This window comes from Fundulus heteroclitus, chromosome 23, assembly GCF_011125445.2.
Source record: "Fundulus heteroclitus isolate FHET01 chromosome 23, MU-UCD_Fhet_4.1, whole genome shotgun sequence".
NCBI lineage: Eukaryota > Metazoa > Chordata > Actinopteri > Cyprinodontiformes > Fundulidae > Fundulus > Fundulus heteroclitus.
The window spans coordinates 13606964-13628430 of record NC_046383.1 but is presented as its reverse complement, the minus strand read 5'-3'; the positions used below and the strand labels follow the sequence as shown (position 1 = coordinate 13628430).

Below are 21467 nucleotides of genomic sequence, written 5' to 3'. Positions count from 1 at the left end.
GGTTTACACCACAATGATCCCTTGAAAACGGGACTTTTTTTTCTCCATTTCTATCAACACATATCTGTTTCACACGCTCTCTGTTTAAAAGGCAACAGTAGAAACTTGAAAACACGTCATCTATGAACCATTACACTCTCTGGAACTCGTTTTCAAATTGTGCCGTTGTCAGTGAAAACATTTGGGATCGTCCACCAAACTGGTCTTCACCAGAAAACGTTGTGTAAACAGGGCCTGTTTTTGCTGCTGTGGTCATATGATGACGCCTTCGATGTATTCGCTGGGAGATAATCTAAAGAAGCACAGGTGTACCAGGATAGGTGAGGTTGATTAGGTATACTGGCATAGTTTATCATCACTCTTGGATGCAGTAATACGAAGGGCAATGTTTACAGGAACCAGCATCACAGAAAGGCTGCAAAGCACGAGGTGGCCAAAAATAAGAAGATGAACAAAGTAAAGAGATAAAATGGAGTTTCTATTTGTTTTGCAATGAGCCCTTTAATTGTATACATGTGTTTTGCTTTTAGTTTATTGTAGAATCAAGTTCTAATAATTACCATTCAATCATAATCTACAAATCAGCTCAAAATAAACGTACTAAACAGTTGGACAAAGGTTAAAATCCTCCATAAAGGTGTATTTCATAAGCTATGATGGTAGTATACAGGGTCCAGGGCTTTTTTGGATTTTACTTTGACATGTTTGGCTGACTTCTGCCGTCACATCTAAAAATAATCGGCACCATCAAACATAAAATCCAATAAAATAACTAAAAAGCTCCACTAAAAGTCTGTAAAATGCCTTTTGTGTACACAGGTTTGATATTTTTCAAATGTATAACCGCAGCTTATGTGCCGAGTTTTTGTGGGACAATCATGTGGTTATTTAGATCTGCTGTTTGATTGCTGTATTTTTTTATTTATTACTATTATCATTGGTTATTCGCTTATTTACAGGATTTATATTTTGTGATGGGGTATTGATATTGTTTCTCTGATTGTGTTTATTTATTTATGTTGTACAGCATGTAAACTTGATCACAGTATCTTATAAATTAAAGACAGCTAGGGTAACAACAGTGCTGTTCCATTTCTTTTCTAAGCATACGTGTATTGGCGGAGAGAGGCGCTGTATTAAATCTCGTCTTGGGGCCACATTGGGTAGGGCCGGCTCCGTCTGCACGTTTAACTTTGTCTGTAGTCCAACAGAGCGGGGCAACATTCAGGAATAATGGCATAGAGAAAAGTAACCCTGCAGCAGGGTGGAGCATTGTCTTTAAAACCAATTCATGTTTTACTTGGGGGTCTTGCAGTCTGGGCTTTTCGTGTGTGGAGTAATCATGTTTTTTTTTCTCCTGCTCATTAGTTTTCTGGCTTTCTCAGACCATCCAAAAGCCTGCATATTAGGTTAACTGGAGAATCTCAATTGCCCTTTAGTGTATGTTTATGTTGCCCTTTGATGACCAGGTTGTGCCCTGCTGGTCACCCCAATGGCACAAAGCCTCTGTGACCTTGCATGGATAAGTGGCTAGAGACAGTGGATAGATGGATTCTAAATTGCCCTTAGCGGAGTGCATGAATGATTGTTCGACTTGCATGCTTCTAATTCTGAGTTGGCCCTGTAAGTGGCTGGAAAGCTTCCAGTTTGGACCTCCCGTCTTGTTCAATGACAACTGGAACAGGCTTCTCCTCTCCCTGCAAAAATGAATGAAAAAATATCCTGCTACCAAAACTGATAAAGGAAAAAAATGCACAAAAATGCATAAATATGCACACCCTGAGCATTAATGCAGTATCCCAGATTCATCATCATAGTTGCTCACACACCCAATATCTGTTTAATATAGTTGTTTTTCCCTTCCACTCCCATCATATTTAAATAATCTTTTGAATAAATCTTTCTCTAATTTAAACCTGTGCTTATCTTAAGATCTTAAAATAGGCTTTTCATTTTATATATTCATTAAATTTTGTAAACTTTTATAATTGAGAATAATCTTTGCCTGACCTTCCTCTTGTTGTTAAGTTTAGGTTTGATTTGTGGGTTTGAAACCTCGTTTAAACTATTTTCTGTTTTTTTTTTTTGTGCTCAGCAACCATTTTGTTTTGTCTTTTAGGAAGGCTTTATTGGCACACTTTGTATAAGCTGACTTCCTCATCGATTATTATTATTTTTGGCATTCACAGAAACCAACACAACCTTGCAATAAGGCAGGAGAGAGGGTTCCTGGTTTTCCGGTCTCATATTTGCTTTTTGCAGATTATGTCACTCTGTTGTGTCTGTAATACTGACACCATGGTTCTCAACCAGAAAAAAAGGTGGATTTCTCCTTCTGACTCAGTCTCTGCCTCAAGCAAAGAAGTTCAAGTATCTTGGTGTCTTGATAATAAATGGTGGTAAGATGGAGCAGGAGAAGAACAGACAGATTTGGGCCTGGTCTGCAATAAATTAGGCATCACTCTTACTTGTCAAGGCGAAGTAACAGATGGCCTAAAAGAGAATAACTTTCCACCACTTTCCAGCCCACAGATATTATCATGAGAGATGAATCAAGACCCAAAGAATGAGGTCAAATGAGCTTCCTCCATATTGTAGTTGGCCCTGGGCTTGTCATGTTTGCTGAGTCAGGTGTTGGACCAAAGCGGAGACAAGAGTTTGGGAGCTTCATGATGAGATGAATTGTGCTTTAATAAATGAATGAGACAAACATAGAAAGTGGACAGGCTTCAAGCACAGACCAGGGAGCAGACAGGAGGTGAGATAACGGAGAATCTGAGAGCAGAGAGAACCAGGTGGTTTAAATAAAGGAGGAGAAAGCAAAGAGGAAAGGCAGGAGGGCAGGTGAAATCCATGAAGGTGAATGAGACGAAAGATGACAGGGCAAACAGAAATTACTTACTAAATCAGAAGGTGAAACACTAAAGGATAAATAACTAAAGAAGACGTGATCCAAACTCCAAAATCCTGATCCTGACAGGGCTCAGCTTCAGAGATGCGGCGAGGAGCTTCCTCATCCAGGGAGGTCTTAGAGTAGAGCTGCTCTTCATCTGTGTTGAAAGGATTCAGTTGAGACGGGTTGAGCTTTGGATCACAATACCCCCCAGGACACCTACCTTTGAGAGTTTTCTAGGGACATCCCATGAGTAGGAGTTCCCAGGGATGGTGAAGAACTAATAAGTAGGTCATATAAGACATTCGCTGGTTTGCCAAGTCCAACATCGACAACCTCCTAGTTGCTGCCACTTAATATTTGACTGATGATCTTCGCTGGCCAGAATATTCCATTGTTGCAGTTTGTCAGCCTGATAAAGTGCTGTTTACCTAATACGGTCAACAGGAAATGTTTGCATTTAGAGCAAATAAACTGAATAGATTTGAGGAATTCCTTTCTCCAGCAGAAACTAATAATCCATGTGCAGTCCAGGAGCAGACAGGGAGTTAAAGAGCCAAGGCAGCGAGGGGGAAAGAGTATGTCTCTGTCTAGACACTAAACTGCCTCAGTTAATATACAGGCTTGCTGGCAGAGTGTGTGTTTGGGGTTGGATGGGAGACTGCTGGCTCTACTGTTTGTCTCCAGTGTCGCTATGCAATAGAAGGGCCCTGCTTTCTAATACAGGGCATGAATCACACAGGTACCATGGTTGCTCACTGATTAATGGCCTCTATGTAGGGAAAAAAAAGCCCTGTTCATGCATGAGAGAGTTTGTAGTTTTGTTTTAGCCATTATAAGACCTTGCCAATTAATCATACGGTGTGTGTTTGTGTGTAAGCTTTATTTCACTACAATTATAAATAAAAGAAAATTGCATTGATGTTAAGTTTAATGAGATGATTACTTCTCTCTGCAGTTTTTCTCACTTAAACTGGTCAGACATGAATTTGTGTGATCTAAAAGAGATCTTTGAGCATCATTTTAAAGAAAAAAAAAAAGCCAAAGGAAGAAAGGAATATACAAACACTCACGATAAGGTGAACATAACCCTGAACCTGAAAGGAAAATAGCATTTTATATGTTTTTGTCCTGCCTGAATGATTTTTAATTTGTCTTCCTCTCTGTAATTAAACTGCTTTATCCTCCACAGGCTCCACTCATACCAGGATGGAGATGAAAAAGTTTGCCATCTTCCTCCTGGTCCTCTGTCTTTGTCTGGAGGGAGGATATACTAAAGAAAAAGGAACAAAGAAGGGGAAAAAGAAAGGAAAGCAGGTTTACTGTCCATCGTAAGTACAGAATAAAGAACACACCTGTCATGTTTACAGCATAACGTCCTCCACATACGTCTATTATAAATTTGGACTGACACAAGATAACACTTTCCTACACTTTCCCAAATAAAAATATCTTCTGTGGGCCCTTTGTGGTCTTTCTCTGGGAGTGTTAGGTTTTGTTGAGAGGGACGTTTTCATCAACCGTTATTGTGACTTATTTTTATGTTTCGTCTGATATATTCTCTGAAGTTTGCATTGGTTTCAGAGCAATGGAACATTTTTGTTGTTAGTATTTAGCAGTAAGGTATATCTTAAGTATCTTTTTTAGTTAAATTCTGTTTTTACTGGACACTGTATTGCTGTAAGTTTTAGGATGCTTGTATGTGGACACCTTTGTCCACAAGGTTTGGAAGTGTGTTAATCAGAATATTTATGAGGTCAGGCATGGATGTTGGATGGAGATGTGTGGCTTGCAGTTTTTGCTTTAATTTATTCCAAATGTCTTCTATCGGATTGAGGGCATGGTTCAGTCAAGACTTAGGAGTTTCTATCACTGGAACTAAGTGGCTTATCCCAACAGTTCAAAACAACTGAAAACCATAATACCCCCTCTGCCAAACTTTACACTCGGTATAATACAGTCAGGCAAGTACGGTTCTCCTAGCATCCACCAAACCCAATCTAGCTTGTCCTATTGCCAGACAGAGAAGCAGGATTTGTAGCAGGAAACTATATCTCCGCTGCCCTACCTTCCAGAGGCTGCATGCTTTAAAGACTTGCATCCAACTTGCTCTTGGCGATGCACTGGATGTACAACCATTGTTCTCGAGTTAATCTGGCAGCTTCATGATGTTCAGAGGTCTGTAGCTGTTGATTCTGCTAATTGGTGACTTTGTTACACGGTGAGTCTCGGCATAGACTGTCAGAGACTGGATTTGCTGTTACTGAGTTCCTAGTATGTCTGATTGCTTCAACTTTCACATGATACCACAAATAGTGGACCATAACTTTACTAAATTATGGCCATAAAAATGATATGAACACCTGAGCTCAGTGAGAGACAAGCTGTCAGTCCTTTATGTGGCTAAATCCAGACATCGGGACATTTGCTGCATGACTTCAACACTTCTCTCTCTACCAATCTGATTACTGTGAATACAGCCAACTAGTGCCACAACACTTTAATAACGTAACTCCAGTTTTGAACAAGTTACAGCACTGTGAACCTTGCAGTACACTGCATAAAAGTAAAACTTGAATGTGAATGTTTTAGTCCTGTATGGTTTTTCCCCTACTAAACTCAGATGTAGATTCACATTATTGGGAAGCTGTTTCCATGCACTCATCATCAACCTAATATTCATGTTATCCAGTCACTTATCAAACCTTTTAGTTAGACTGGAAGCTTTTATTGTTGATTTACTCTGATCCACAAAGGGTTGTAAATGTACATACAGTTTGAAATGTATATGCAATCTCTCACAAAAGAAATTAGGCCCTGTACATTTTGTCAACATTGTACATTTGCTATCTTCTCCAAATAACTCACTACACAGTCATTTATGCTGAATCTGCTGGTAACAAAAAGCGAGTACAACCCTCAGTGAAAAAGTCCAAATTGTGCCCAATTGGCTATTTTCTCTCACCGGTCCTATGTGCCTCTGTAAGGAACAGTAGCAGGTGTGGTAAATTTGAAGTTATTAATCTTACACACCCTCATTTTTGTCACTGAAAGTTTACCACGTCACTTGGGGGTGACAGTGGCACAGTAGTTAGGGAGTTCGTCCTTCAATTGGTTGCCGGTCTGATCCCCCCCGCTCCAACCGTCTCAGTTGTTGTGTCCTTGGGCAATACACTTCACCCGAAAGGCCTGGTGAAAAGTTAAAGCAGTGCAGGAAGATAATGGTGGCCACACAAAATATTGACACTATTGGCACAAATTGGTAATTTTCATTTTGTGGTGTACTCTCTTTTGTTGCCAGCGGTTTGCACAATAATGGCTGTGTTGAGTTATTTTGAGGGAACAGCAAATTTACACTGTTAAACAAGCAGTATGCTGACTACTTTACATGATGATAAAGTGTCACATCTTCAGTGTGTTCTCATGAGATAATAATAATAATAATAATAATAATAATAATAATAATAATAATAATAATAATAATAATAATAATAATAATAATAATAATAATAATAATAATAATTCATATATATATATAAGGTGCATTCTCACTCTTCTGATATAATTTACACCTCATTAGTATTAGGATAACTGTCCCTTAGCAGGTTGCACCTCTATCACACACTTTTTTCAGGCTTTAATAAGCTTCTGACATGATTCAGGCATAATATTTGAACAGTCGTCTTGGTGGCATTATTGGAGTTAATTCAAACTAGCTCTTTTCTGCCACTGATCTCCACTTTAAGACTTGTCCAATGTGTGACCAAGATGCAGCCAGAACCAATCCAGAATCTCTGTGTTAGCCATCCCAAGTTAGTTTTTATGCCTATTTGAGACAATCATCATGTTTGAAGACCCAGCTGTGTCAATGTTTCAACCGTATACCTTCAGATGAAAGGAAATTGGTCAGGAAAATAAATTTATAATACAGGAATCAACCAAGTTCAAAGTGTCCAGACACTCAAAGATGTGGTCTGAGAAGACAAAGATTGAGCTATTTGGTCCAAATTACAGGAGGAATTGGAGAAGATAAGGTCAGGCTTTGAAACCCAACACCCCAGTACCCACTGTAAATCCTGCTGCGGGTCTGTTTCGCTGCATGTGGTGGATGAAATAATGCAGAACCACAACCTCAACAGAAAGATGAATGACACGCCGACACATGGAAGATTCATCAAGACAGTGATCCCAAGCACACATCAAAGGAAAGCTCAGTGTACACATAAAAAAAAGGTCTAAATAAAACTTTTCCTTTTGACAGAGATAATGGGTTATTATGCAGCCAGACAAAAAAAGGGGTTTATCTGCAACTTGGTAAGAGGCATTTAAACAAAGTTTCTCAGTGGTGTAGAGGGACAAGTCCACATAGTTGATAGAGGGAGGATCTGGATTCCAATCAGGGTTTTGTCAGAAAGGCGGTTTGGTGTGAAAACTCAGGCGAGTCTGTGTACAAAATGTAATGACCTGCTGTGGCGACCCCTGAATAAGGAAGCAGCCAAAAGGACTCAAACTACGAGGCATTTAAAAATATTACTGGGGGTGTATGCATAAATTAACACCTTTACATGTAATTTTGACCATATGTGCTCATTAACAATACATTGTAATTTGGGCACCCAGTTCACTTCTTTGAACATCATTAAAGCTGTTTGGTGTAAAATCATTCATCTCTTTCATTTGGAGAAAGACTCAAATTATTAGACCACGAATGCCGATGATGAGAGAATTTATAAACTTCTGACTGGAAATGTAAATCCTGTTGCACACATACATAATCTCATTCAAATTCAGCACATTTCAGTTAAGGGAAACTATAATCCAGTTATTTAAGCACAACTAGATAAATTACTCTTTAAGAAGCCTATGTTTGTAAAAAAACAAGTCTGTGTTATTAAGTTGTCAATATAAAATACCCCACCCCAAAAAAATATATCATGTAGTTTACTAGGAATAATAATGATTATACACCAAAGTGGATAAGAGCAACATGACTAAGATATACTTTCTTAAGGGGTGACTAAAATTTAAATCTTGAAACTAAAGCAAAAATAAACTAGTCTTTGTTATTTTGGGGCTGTCCAAACAGAATTACTATGAATTTGGTTGAGCAGTGTTTTTGAGAGTCCTTTCTCCTTTTCAAAGAGAAAGTTCCCTTTCTGTTTCCTTAAATGGTAACAATTCATGACACAGTGAAGCTTCCTGAAATGTGGAGTAAACTGCTTGATGTGGTTTATGTACTGGCATGTGCAGGCTGCGTGACATATTTTGTGTTTAATGCCGTGGATGCCGCTGTGGATAAAGAAAACCACTTGGTTCTTGTTAAGCTCTTTGTGCTTGAGGCTGTCAGAAGAGCTGGTTAAAGCGGAATGGGGAGAAAGGGAGGTTTGTGGGTGGGAATCGTGCGTTTCACTTTGATCAAGGAAGCTGCATAACATATACACAATGTAGATCATTCCTGTGAAAGACTTTGACTCATCCTCAGAGCATAAAGTTTACTTCTTGATATGGAAAGTGCTTTGAGAGGGGTAAAGTCTTTGCCACCCATGAAGAAGCTTTGCTCCTGTCTCCCCTGCCAGATCCGGCTCAGTCTTTGTCTTTATCGAAGAGTTTTGTAATATTTAAGCTGCAGGAAAAAGATGTTTGGCAAAATGTCAGTAAATGTCCCCACCTTGTAATAATGCTCCTATTTATGAGACACCTGTTTTGCTTCTTCTTATTTAGGATGATTAAAAGGAAAATATTCAAGTTGCTTAGGATAAAAACTGGAAATAAAGTTTGACATTAGGGTCTTTACAAAAATATTGACGTACTCAGGGGACAGGTTTGGTGGCACGATTATAAATGTATTATTTGTTGCCAAAACCCTGATTGTTGCAAAGGTATTTCATGCTTGATGATCCCTAAAAGATCATCCATCAGTCCAAGCACACGTCATCTTTAGCAGGCAGGGTCTGGAAACAACTCAGAGAAACAGCACAACGCATTTGAAAAACATTGCTTCACTCTAACATTTGTTGGGTGGTCTGAATTTTAAAAGCCAATTTGGTCCCAAAGTGGTTCCTCTCTCGGCATGTAGTGTAATCAAAAAGTACACAAAGCAGTTCGGAGTGGGCGCTGTCCATTTGTGGTGTTCATCTGCCAGGAATGCGACCTGCTAAAGTTCCCTCTCTGTCTTCTTTGTTTGCAGACAGCTGTCGTCCGAGGATCTGGCTCGAGTCCCCGCAAACTCAACCAGCAACATCTTGAACAGGTTACTGGTCAGCTACGATCCCAGAATACGGCCCAACTTCAAAGGCAAGTCCCGTCACGTCTTTAACCGCCATGCTTTTGGTTGTATTTGCAATGTAGCTGAGCTAATATCAAATATGCGGCTTCAGTTTTCTTTCTGTCTGTATTTCTATGGGAAGTATTTTAAACATATAAAATAACAGACATCAGCGTGCAGTTTTTGCTCTGCTAAGGTGTGCTGATCAGGCATACCATTATCACCATCTGCATCGTTGCGTGTTGACGCCCTTTTTGCAGAGAAAAACATCCTTGTCCCATCTGGGCGTGGACTCCACTAGAGCCTGACATGTACTGGGTATTCTGGGAGCTATATGTCAGAACCAACCTTTAAATCTCAGCAATTTCATCTAAAGTGGCATATCTGGTGGATCTGGCCTGCCTCAGTTAGCCTTGGTTAGCCATGACCCTGTCGTTTGTTCCCCAATTTTCCTGTCTTGAATAATTGTTGATGGATACTGACCACAACAGCCCAGGTACATCCCAGCTGCAGTTTTAGAAACGCTCCTGCATGACTTCTGGTCATCATGTTTCCGCCTTTCCAAATTCAATCAAGTCCATATGCTTGCCTATTCATCCTTTTCCTAACACAATAACCACTAACAAGTGGCTATTTTGTCATATAGTTATGTTTATCTTTGTTCTATTCTTTGAGTTACCAGAATTTGTGAATAAATTAATATTTTTGTCTATGATTACCTCGTTTTCATAAATTAAATCTGATGTTATGATCAATTACTCAGTAATTGAGTTGCCTTTTTAACTAAATATATTTTTACTTGTTCTGGATGTTTTTTTTTTTTGTTTTTTGAATGACCATGTTTAACCACTACTTGACTAAAAATCTTCTATTATTTGAGTAAAATTTCTGACAAATTTACCTGCCAATGATAAAAAAAAAAAACCCTAACAGGCGTGCACATGTGCCTGGTGCATAGTCGGTTTAAATATGCAGAGGAGAGTGCAGTCATCAGAAACTGTACACAAGAGTAGTGGTATTTCAAGGTGGTATTACTCAAGCAAGAATTAGAAGCATAGTGTGGGTAAACTTCTCCAAGAAGTACTTTTCTTCCCAAAATCTATATACTTGAGGAAATGCCACCAGTTGTTAAAACCCTCTGCTAATACTGCACGTGCCAAGCACACAATAATTTTTTTTCAGCTAACCTATCAGTGGTCATAAAGTTATGCTTGATTGGTGTATCGTTATACTGAGTGTTCAAGACAACAAAGTTTCAAATAGAAGAAATACTATCAGGCTATTTGATAAACCATCAGTTAGACGGACTATCTGGTTCTGATCAAACGGGAATGTTTCAAATCAATATATGCTTAAAATGTACAGAAAATATATTTCTTTACAAAAACATAAAAACATCAAATTTATTTTACATATTGCCTAAAGCTTGCATTAAATGGGATTAAAACAAAACAGATGTAATTTTACGCTTCAGATGCCAAACCCTTTGAAATGTGAATATTTTTTTTATTTAATCTCATTTAGTTGTTATTTTTTATTCATCTGTATCAATTAATCTAACATGAAACTAATTAGCAGATGGAGGATCAGACATCTTTGGAAACATTTCAAGCCAAAGATCACAAAAATGATTGATGAAAAAATACTTAAAGTTTATCTTGCTGCTCCAAAGTGATCTTTCTGGACCAAAAAGCTTTTTATTAACAGTGGTTGTGTTTTTACTTAGAAATAGAAACAGAGCCATTAGGGATTGCTCAGTGTGGGAATTGGAGCTAAAATGGACCTTTTAATCCTAATGTGTGCCAGTTCAGCTCTTACTGAACAGGAAGCAGCTGTCTCAAAAGTTTCTATTCTGCTTTGCACAGAGACATATTCCTCTGCCTCACCCTGCAGGACACAGCTATAACAATAACTGGGAAGCAACTATTAAGCATGTTGTCCATCTGACTGATAGTTGTGTTGTTCTTCAGGTGGACTGCAAAGAGTTTCCTTTCTCTGGAACTTGGCAGAGCTGTATCTGAGGCTCTGAAATGTAGCGAGCAGACGACTCCCTCTCTGAACGCCTGGATCTAGTCCAGCAGCCAGACATCTGCTCTGGATTTCAGAGCCGGCTGAGAACTCCCTGTCCATTAACAACCATGTACTAATCTCCCACATTAATATCTGACCTGTACACTGGACATTGCTTTGTCAGCAGCTTTGAAATGGCAAGCTGCTTTTGCAGGCCCTATGGACAATATGGAAGGACGCACGAATTGCGGTTTATGGGAGATTATCTCGATTTGTTCAATATAAGCATGAGAGATATGAGATGTGAGCAGCCTCAACGTGTTGTGCATCATTTTTAGGGTAGGGTTTATTTCTTGGCTCATCCAGTGAACACCTCAAAAAGACATAATTTATTCAAAGCTGGGTGAGGAGTCGGCTTTTATGAGGGGCTGTATTAGTTTATGCAAAATGTGAAAGTAGACCGAGATGCCAGCCCAAACAGTTGCCTGTTTAGTGTCACAAATGAGCGGGCGACTCATGCAAATTGATGTTTATTAGTTTTGCACTGTTTAGTCTTCCAACAATTCAGAAAAGCAATTGTTAAATACCAGAGTTATACTCTTCTGTTTATAAATCAAAAAGGAATATGTAGTATTTCTTAGCACCAAAACAGCATTAGAACAGGTGCATCCCAATGAAGTCGACTATCCTTGATGTGCTTACTTAGGTTTTTAAGTAATTCAATTCAAAATCACACAAAAAGTGACATATACTTTATTTATTTGGCTAATTTTAGTGATAAAGGCTTAATATTTAACAACAACACCATTTTCTCTAAGAAAATGTTTACATTTATTGGGACCAATAGAGAACAACTGGCGAAGGCTGCTGAGCAGATAATTGATACTTTATGTGTTGAAGGTAATCCACAGGTTGTTGCTTTTTACAGAACACTTAGAATATCATTTGAAAATTGTGTGGAAGAAAAAAAGGTAGAAAAGGGTTCCCAATAAACAGCCACAGTTTTTAAAATATTAAAAAGGTAAAGTCCTTTCAATATATAATAAAGCTGTTTTTCCACTGCTGATTTGAATCTTGATTTTTTTTTTTTTTTACCCAGAGCTGTTCAGGTAATAACCTTGCTGCTTGAGTGGAGTCACATTAGGTCAACAGGTGGGTGGGGAGGGGTCCCAAGAAAGCCTGCGTTCAGATTATTTAACAAAAACACATTTCATAGGTCACCATTGAAAGTGGCCTGAAGAAAAACATGTCTGGGCTGCGTTCTCATCTGCATTTAGTGTATGGCATCATTGAATGCCTCGGGATGCATGGTAGTGCCAGGTGTGAACCAGAGACAACATCAGGAGATGGGCTGAGAGAAAGTCTGGAGGAAGAGAGGAGAGGCTGGGTGACATTCAATGTGACGTTTAGACTTTTAGAGAGGATTTGGAGAGCCATGTCATCTGCTGTGTTTTGTTAAATCCAAACTTAGCTCAGCTGTCAACCAGGAGATATCAAAGCATTTGATGCTTCGGTCTGCTGATAACGTCATGGAGATGCTGATTTTATTTTCCAGGAGGACTTGGTAGCTGCCCACACTGCCAAAGGTACCAATACCTGCTTTAGTCACAGTGGTATCACTTGTTAGTATCAATTGGTTGGACGGCAAAGTAGCCTGACCTAAACCTCATTAAGCACCGGTGGAGTATTTTCAACAGGAAGTTAAGAGACACCAGAGCCAAAAATGCTGAAAGGCCAAAGACCGCTATTAAAGCAGCCAAGTTTTAAGAACATTTCTATATTACTTTGTTTTTTTTTCCTTGGTCTTATGCAGTATTCTAGTTATCCAATGAATATATGTAGAAAAATGTATCACTCAGTGATGAATCTGTATAATACAGTAGTGTATAGTTTTGATTAAATTACTGAAAATAACTGAACTTCTTGATAACTGAGGAGGGATAAGTTTTTTGAGATGTTAGTGAACAGACACTAAATGCTAAAATCTCTTCTTTTCTCTGTCTGAACCCAGGAATCCCCGTGGAGGACAGAGTGAACATTTTCATCAACAGCTTCGGCTCAATTCAGGAAACAACCATGGTGAGAAATTAGTCCGCTCCCACTGTAGTCTGACTGTATTTATAAGAATTATAATATTCTGCTGGTCAAAAAAAACCCACTTTGAACTACTGTAACTTGGATGATTTAGAAGGAATAAAGAAATAATTGATTCCTAAAGGGTTTTAGAACCATTAGAAATAAATCAGGATGGAAAGGGCAGGTTTGAAGCCTCATTAATCTGATGGTTTAATTGCAGATAAAGAAGTACAGTTTGAATGCTAATCATCAGATTAAACTCAAGGACAGAATCAGAATGACCTTTATTCACTAAGTTTGTGCACACAAACAAGGAATCTGACTTCAGCTCTACTTTGTTCTAAAGGAAGAAATTTTAATGCAAATGTACAAGAAGGGAAATAAACACGTGTTTTTGTAAACATGTATATGTGCTGTTTTTACAAAAGAAGGAGACAAAGTCGAATCAGTGCAAATAAGCATGGCATCGGTCCGTGTACTCTGACTGTCGAGTGTTCATCACAGAGACATCCTGGGGGAAGAAAGTGTCTCTGTGGCGGCTGGGTTTTTTTTTGCAAACAGTGCTCTGTAGCGCCGACCTGAAGCTAGAAGCCTGAACAGGTTGTGTCCAGGATCAGTGGGGTCTGCAGAGATGTTAGCTGCCCCTTCCTTGACCCTAGACCTGTAAAAGTCCTGGATGGATGGGAGGTCAGCCGCAACGATTCTCTCCGCGAACCTTATTGTTCATCGCAGGTTGGACCAAACCATACAGTGATGGTCGAACACTTCACTGACTGGATGATAGCAGTGTAGAAGATGACCAGCAGCTCCTGTGGCAGCTCGGACTTCTTTAGTTGCCGCAGGAAGTCCAGTCTCAGGCCTCCTTCCACGTCAGCACCAGCTCAGGTCCAGCGAAAGGGTGGTTCCTGAGAACCAGGAATAATCCACCATAGACACCGTGATGTTGAGGATGGTGAGGGTAGGCAGTGTGGGGGGTGTTCTCTGGAAGTCCACCATCATCTCCACAGTGTTAAGTGGGTAAAGCTCTTGGTGATTGTGACCATGGCACCAGCTGATCCACCTATAAGGGCGTGTGTGTTTTCAAGATAATTGTAAACCACTGGAAGAAAAGCAATGCTTATATCTAGGCCTATTCCAAGCTAAGCAGCTTCCCTAATGTTGTGAATGACAGGTTTGGTTTTCTAGTTTCACAGTATAATATAGAGCATATTTCATAGGTTTGTCCTTCACTTTGCTTAATTTTTTTTTATCTTACATGCATTTAAAGCTGCATTAGGTAGGTTTTGTAAAGATATATTATATAACATATTTGTTAAAACTTTTACTATGTGCTGACAGTAAAATATAAGACAGATAATCTGTGAAAAAATAATCAAGCTCCTCCCAGTGGTCCTGCTGCCATTTGCAGAAATAGACCGCTCCCGGGTAGAAACAACCAATCAGAGAAAGAGGGAATGGTTGTTAGCAGTGTCAATCACTCTTGTGTATGCACGACTCTTACCCCTCCCCCACACGATGCTACCATCATTCAATCTCAAGATTGCTGGTGGGCTGCAGCTGTGTGAAGAAAAGGTGGAGTAACAACCTGCTTTACAGGAAAACTGCCAATTTCTGGAGTGGCTCCTGCTCCAAAAACAAACATAGGAGCATACAAGCTCCTTACTGCAGCTTTAAGGGAGTTTAGTATCAGAAGAAGTCCCATTGGGAGCGACAGGGAGAGAAAGTGCAGGTGCATCCTGTGCAGTAGCCTTTAATGAAATTAAATATGCAGCTCATGCATTCTTCCATGTGTTGATATTAACATCGGTGAAAGACTGCATGCAAACATCCCTGATTTGTCATTTATGGGTTCTCTGTCTGGCAAGGAGGATGTAAAACAGAAAGAAAGAAGAGTGAAGTCAGAAAGTGAGGGGGCGGGGGTGTCAGCATAATGAAAAACGCATTTCATCACATGGTCGTGTATCAAATAACACATTTATCATGGACATGCCACTGAAATCAAGGCGTGAGATATACAGGGCCAAATTGCCACAATCTACTAAATAAAGAAATCTTCCAATAACTAGCAGCAAATTTAATAAAAAATATGAAAAATAAATTCAATATTTATATATATATATGAGATATAGAATTTAATTGATTCATTTAATACAAAGACAGTTCATATGTATTGCTTTCAGTATTTATTTAGCTATGTGTGTCCGTTATCTGAATGACAAATCTACACCACTCCATTTTTAAACCAACAACCTTTAGCTAGAGCGATTGCCCTTCCTCATTAAAATAAATCTTGTTGTTGGTAGCACTGTTGTCTTGCAGCAAGAAGGTCCTGGGTTTGAATTCCGTCCTGCGGTCTTGCTGCATGCCGTTTGCATGTTCTCTCTGTGCATAAGTGGCTTCTCTCTGTCTGTACTCCGGTTTCCTCCCACAACCCAGAAACATGACTGTTAGGTGGATTGGTGTCTCCAAATTGCTCTTAGGTATGTGTATGTGTATGTGTATGTGTATGTGTATGTGTGTCTGTGTGTGTGTGGGTGTGCATGGTTGTTTGTCCTGTGTGTCTTTCTGTAGCCCTGTGATGGACTGCCGACCTGTCCAGGGTGTACCCCGCCTCTAGCCCACTGGAGATAGGCACCAGTCTTCCCCTGCGACCCTGCAATGACAAGCTGGTATAGACGAAGGGTGGATGAATATTTTCTGCAAATAGCTTTGTAGTTACATTAGGTATTATTGACTGTACTTCTTTTAATTTTTTATTATGTATGGGAACATTTGGGTAATTATTTCATTTTTATATCGTTTATTAATTTATTTCAGTACACCTGCTGAGGCTCAGTAAAAGTGTAAACAGTAACTATGAAACTGTTACATTAATAATTGGATAATTGGAAAGTATTTTACCCTTTTTATTAGATATTTATTTAATACACCATGTGAACATTTTATTATTTCCATCCATCTGCTTCGGACACCTGCATAATCAGTGAACATTTTTAGGGAGAGCATTGCGCCTAACTCCACGGTCAATGGTTGACAGGTGCAGAACAACCAGGACAGGACATATATTTATTTTTTACTGAATATATTTAATTTATTTTTATTTTTTTTAAATAAGCACCATTGTAATTATTTATTTGAACAATCGATTGATTTCCTGGATTGCGGACGGCTCTTCATAGTGGATTTGCAGGATTTGGTCGTTAGTAGGTATCTCACATCCAACCAGCAGGAAGAAAGGAGAGGCAGATGAGGAATAACAAGTGAGGAAATGTGAAAAAAAACAGGCTGGGAGAACGTCCCCTAAATCAAGGAAACATAAGGAAGCATCTACCCAAAGCAAGATAAGAGGAAGACGAACCAAGAAAAGGACAGGTGTGAGAAATGGGAACACGAGCCAAGAAAATGGCAACAAAGGAGAATGAGACAGAAATCCCAAAGGTCTTCTCTCTCTCCCCCTGGGTTGTCCAAAGACGCTGAAAGTTAAGAAGGTTTGAAACGATTCAGGGAGGAGAAAGAAACAACAGCTGGTCACCTCTCCCCCCTCAATTTATCACTCTGTGGGGTGTTTGATCTCTGAAAACCATCCCTCATCTTTCACATCCTACTCAGGCGTACACGCAGCACACGTCTGCAGTATTTAACACACCAATTTTCACTTCCAGATTGTGCACTCCGCTGTAGAAAATGATGTTGATGCTGTTGAGACCGAATAAATTGCAGCTATGTTTTTACTGCCTCCCAGCTTGAGTTTTCCTCGCTGATTACGACACACGGTTGTGTTAAATCTCCCTGGAATCGAATGTCGTACTGGCAGCTTGATACTGAGCCAGGAGGAAGATATATTTCCTTGTCTGGGTTTCAGGAAGGGCAAGGTGTGGGAATTGGCTCGCATCTCAGACAGGAAAAAAGCCAAGAGAAGCTGTTTGTGGAACTAGACGGACACTGGAGTTTAAAATTAGAGTAGGATATAAAAGACCTCAGGCCTCCATCGCGATGTGAAATTAAATGTTTTCAACAGAGAAATAACGGATCGTCAGGCTGAATTTATAAAGCATCACGAGACACGGAAATACGGCGAGATTTGCTGAAACTTCTATAAAATGTAGAATATATTGCTAATATCAATACAGTCAGCATAACAACAATCTGGTGAAAAACTCCAGAAGATCATTGATCAATTTTATAACATCCACTGGCTTTAAAAATCTACCGCATCGACAAGTAGTCATGAAACAGGGAAGTATTCAAACAAAAGCTGGAATAATATAAAGCTGATAATGTGATTTTCTTTTGTAATCAAAGGAATATATCAGTATTTCTACTCACAGAAAGCTGATGTGGTGGAATCTTCATGACATATTTAACATTTCCTCCATCTGCACTTTTAAAATCTATTTTTCACGAGCTCAAGAGAACAGCCCAGTTTAGCACTAGACCAGCAAGAATGTGGAGAGTTCACCAAGAAGCTCCCTAATGGCGCCGTGTCAGTGATGTTGGTCTGTCGATAACATCTGACCTCTGCAGCTCTGCAGCTATTTACGTGTCATCACGTCTGACTTTCAGCCATCAAAGCTCCCTTTGCATCTGGGTTTCTGTTCGTTTTGTGTTAAAGAAAATGCAAGAAGTAACAGTTTTTGCTGATTTCAAATTGTCAACATTACTGTTTAAAATAGAAGATCAACAGACCTCTTCTGATTCTCACCAGCATTAGGTTGTTAAACACATTCATGTTCAAAGCTGCAGAGCAAAAGCTCGGAGTTTCTCATGTGGAAAAGTGACTCTGCGCTCATTTCTCTCTGTTTTGGGGTTTCACTCAGTTTTGCCTCTGAAATTAACCAGCTTGTGTCCAGAAGTGTTCACTTGGAACGCGGCCATGTTTGAACTTGTCTGGTGTCAAACCCGACAGGATTACAGGGTGAACATTTTCCTGCGGCAGCGCTGGAATGACCCCAGGCTCAAGTTACCACAGGACTTCAAGTCGGACTCGCTCACGGTCGATCCCAAGATGTTCAAATGTCTCTGGAAGCCGGACCTGTTCTTCGCTAATGAGAAGAGCGCAAACTTCCATGACGTCACCCAAGAGAACATCCTCCTCTTCATCTTCCGGAATGGAGATGTCCTCATCAGCATGAGGTACTTTTACTCACTGCTTCATTTTCTTTTATTTCCAGGACTTCAAAGGGCATTTAAGAAAAAATACATCTATGTAAAAAAAAAAAAAAAATACCTAGATCTCCTGAGTCTCTTAACATTTGTGTGGCTTTTGAATGTTTTTAGAAAAAAATAAATAAATAAATAAAATAATAATAATAATATTAATAATAATAATAATAATAATAATAATAATAATAGATGTCTTCAAGCAAACCAATTAAACATAAAAACGGGGAGAAGAAAGAAGAATCTAGTTTTCTGTCCCCTTTACCAAAAGCTATACATTTACAAAGTACTTAAATTACAAAGCATCAACAACAACACAATAAGTATAAAAATAAAAGATAAATACCCTAAAAAGATAAATAAGATAAACAAGATAAATAACAAGAAACACAAAGATAATGAAATGAAATATCTGTCCTCCAGATTTTACTTTTAGTTTGCTGTTTGTATACTCTTAAAACAAAACATAAAATGTTACATGATTATTTATTTTGCATTACAATCAGGCATAACTGACATTTTTTATCAGCTTTTATTGTCCTTTTAAATGTAAATACTGATTTTGATTCTTTGGTTTCTTTGTTCAGATTTCTCCATAAACTGATTATTTCACAGAAACACAGCGCTCCATCAATTTTGGTCTAAATTTGTTTTGTTTTTTTAAATCTCAGCTCCTTTTAAATCATAATGGCTTTCTCTTTATACTGTTCACATATAAACATGCCTTGACATATTTAGGTCTATTATGTGTGACCACTGATCATATCTGATTTAAATATTTATTACATTGGAAGCTTTGCATACATTAAAGGTGCATTGCACAAGTTTATAGTTACGTATTATTTATTTTCTTTCCCATACATGTCCTTACAGTAACCCAACGTGTAAAATAGGATACCCTCTATTTATCTGCAGTTGCCTCTGTAGGCCCCATTAGTCAGTTTATGAGAGAGTAATTTGGGCCAAATCCTCTGGGGGAGCATGTGGGAGTGACGCGCTGCGCGTTCTTGCTCAAATTGTTCTAAACTTCGGTTCAACTGTTACTTTGTTGAGAGTTTCCGCAGCCATCGAGGCATTAGTGAGAGAACAACACAACTTTTTTAGAAGATGGACCACAAAAGCCCAGCAACAAGTACATCTCTAACCACATCACAGACTCCACACAAGAAATAAAAGATGTCTAGTGCGACAAAAAGGGCAAAATTAGAGTCTAATCGGTGACAGAACAGGACCAGAGAAAAAAAATCAGCTTTTAAGCAACGGAGGGAGCTCTGTTAGGCCCTGCGCTGACTCCTTATTGCAACGCTTTTCACCACCTCCATACCAGCAGGACCTCCTGCAGCACTACTGCAGATCGCTGAATTAACGCTGCTTTCTTGTAAAAAAATTATTTAAAACCCACATAATTTTGCATCTAATCAAATTAGACTGTAGGCGAGCATGAAGCTTCATAACGAGGTTTGCAGCCAAAACGAGACTTCTGCAGCTGTCTGTGAGACTGATGACAGAAGAAAGGGAATCACAGCTCCCTCAAGTAACTGCAGGACGAATGGTGCTTTCACGTGAAGTCGCCAATAACGCAGAAAAAAGACGAGAAGCTGTTTCTTTGAAAATTAATAGTTCGGTGGAGCAGAGGTCTGAAAGGTCGCTGGCAACAGCAGCGCTGCTGTGGCAGAGAATGACAGGAGGGGGTGTGGCTTTCTTCTCCCTCTTTCAGTCAGGCAGATACCCGGGCGAGCCGAGCCGGCCGCATCAGCGTCATGGTTTGTTTCTGTTATCAAGAGCGACCCGAACTTTTTAGATCACCGAGCGGACCGGGCCACCGTCCCATTGGCCAGTCCACCCGTGCTGTTATTCACCAACTAAGAGGGTAGCTATTGTTTTCCCCTAAAGCAATGGACTATTGATTAAATATGAAATATTTCCATTCAAAATAAATTATTATTACTATATAATATTATATAACAAAATACTTACCTCAGAACCATAACGCCTCTAATAAAAGACCTGTGATGTATTTTTTTCTCTTCTCCCATTCCCATGCACGACACAGGTGTCATTTCAGCTATTCGCCAGAGGGGGCAGATGTCAGTAACAATCCTGAAATTTGTGCAGTGCACCTTTAAGATAAATTCTTAGTTGTCTTGTTAAAACAGAACCTGGAGGCTGCAAGTCTAAGACTAAGACGGTTAAAAAACCATAGCAGCTGTTTGAAAATCCTGCAGAATGCAGGGGGAGACACCAATGTGCTTGTATGCGGATGTGCAGAATGGCAGATACAGTTTAGAAGGCTAAAACTTTCTGGTTTTTATCCTCTTCCAGGTTATCCGTCACCCTTTCCTGCCCGTTGGATCTTACTCTCTTTCCAATGGATACGCAGAGGTGTAAAATGCAACTTGAAAGCTGTAAGTTTAGCAAGAATGCTTATTTATTTTACCCCCTAGCTTGTGATTGACTCGAAGAAGACTTGATAGATAAATATAATTTAGGCTCACCGCTGATCCAGTTTGACCTTAACTAAAGCTTGAATCAGTGTCAAAGCTGCTCGAGTTTGTTGTGGTTGCGTTGATATTTTTTTAATTTAAAAAAAAGTATTTCTAACATTGATCTGTATGCTTTTGTGTTTGTGTATTTGCGTCTCACCTTGGTTTTGCAGTCGGCTACACAACGGATGACCTGCAGTTCATGTGGCAGACAGGAGACCCGGTCCAAATGGACGCTATTGCTCTTCCACAGTTTGACATCAGACAAGAAGATATTGATTATGGAAACTGCACCAAATTCTATGAAGGAACAGGTGATGTTTATTTTTCACATTAAAAAAGTTTTTATTGATATAAAAAAAATATAGAAAGCAATCTATGAATATACTCATTTGACCTCTGCAAGTTACAAGTGTCAGAGTCATTAGAGTCGACAGCAGGTTTGAATTCAATAAAGTTAACCTTGAAAGTGAATTAAAAGGTGCTTCCACAAAGTGTCTGTTTAAAGGTGTGCACACGGCTGCATGCATGATACTGCAGCTGTTTATATGTACTCTCCCCCTGGAGATAGATTTGTTTT

General features: G+C 39.2%; 1 protein-coding gene across 2 annotated transcripts in view; it reads left to right on the top strand.

The window, feature by feature from the left end:
• glrbb (glycine receptor, beta b) overlaps positions 1-21467 on the top strand; it is a 40133-nt gene that overhangs the window by 1143 nt on the left and 17523 nt on the right. For both annotated transcript variants that reach the window (XM_012876940.3, XM_012876941.3), the window contains exons 2-7: positions 4086-4224; positions 9081-9187; positions 13180-13247; positions 18151-18377; positions 20727-20809; positions 21061-21201. In XM_012876940.3, coding sequence (XP_012732394.2) covers positions 4103-4224; positions 9081-9187; positions 13180-13247; positions 18151-18377; positions 20727-20809; positions 21061-21201 — 748 coding nt within the window. In that variant the 5' untranslated portion in view covers positions 4086-4102. The remainder of the gene's footprint in view (positions 1-4085; positions 4225-9080; positions 9188-13179; positions 13248-18150; positions 18378-20726; positions 20810-21060; positions 21202-21467) is intronic.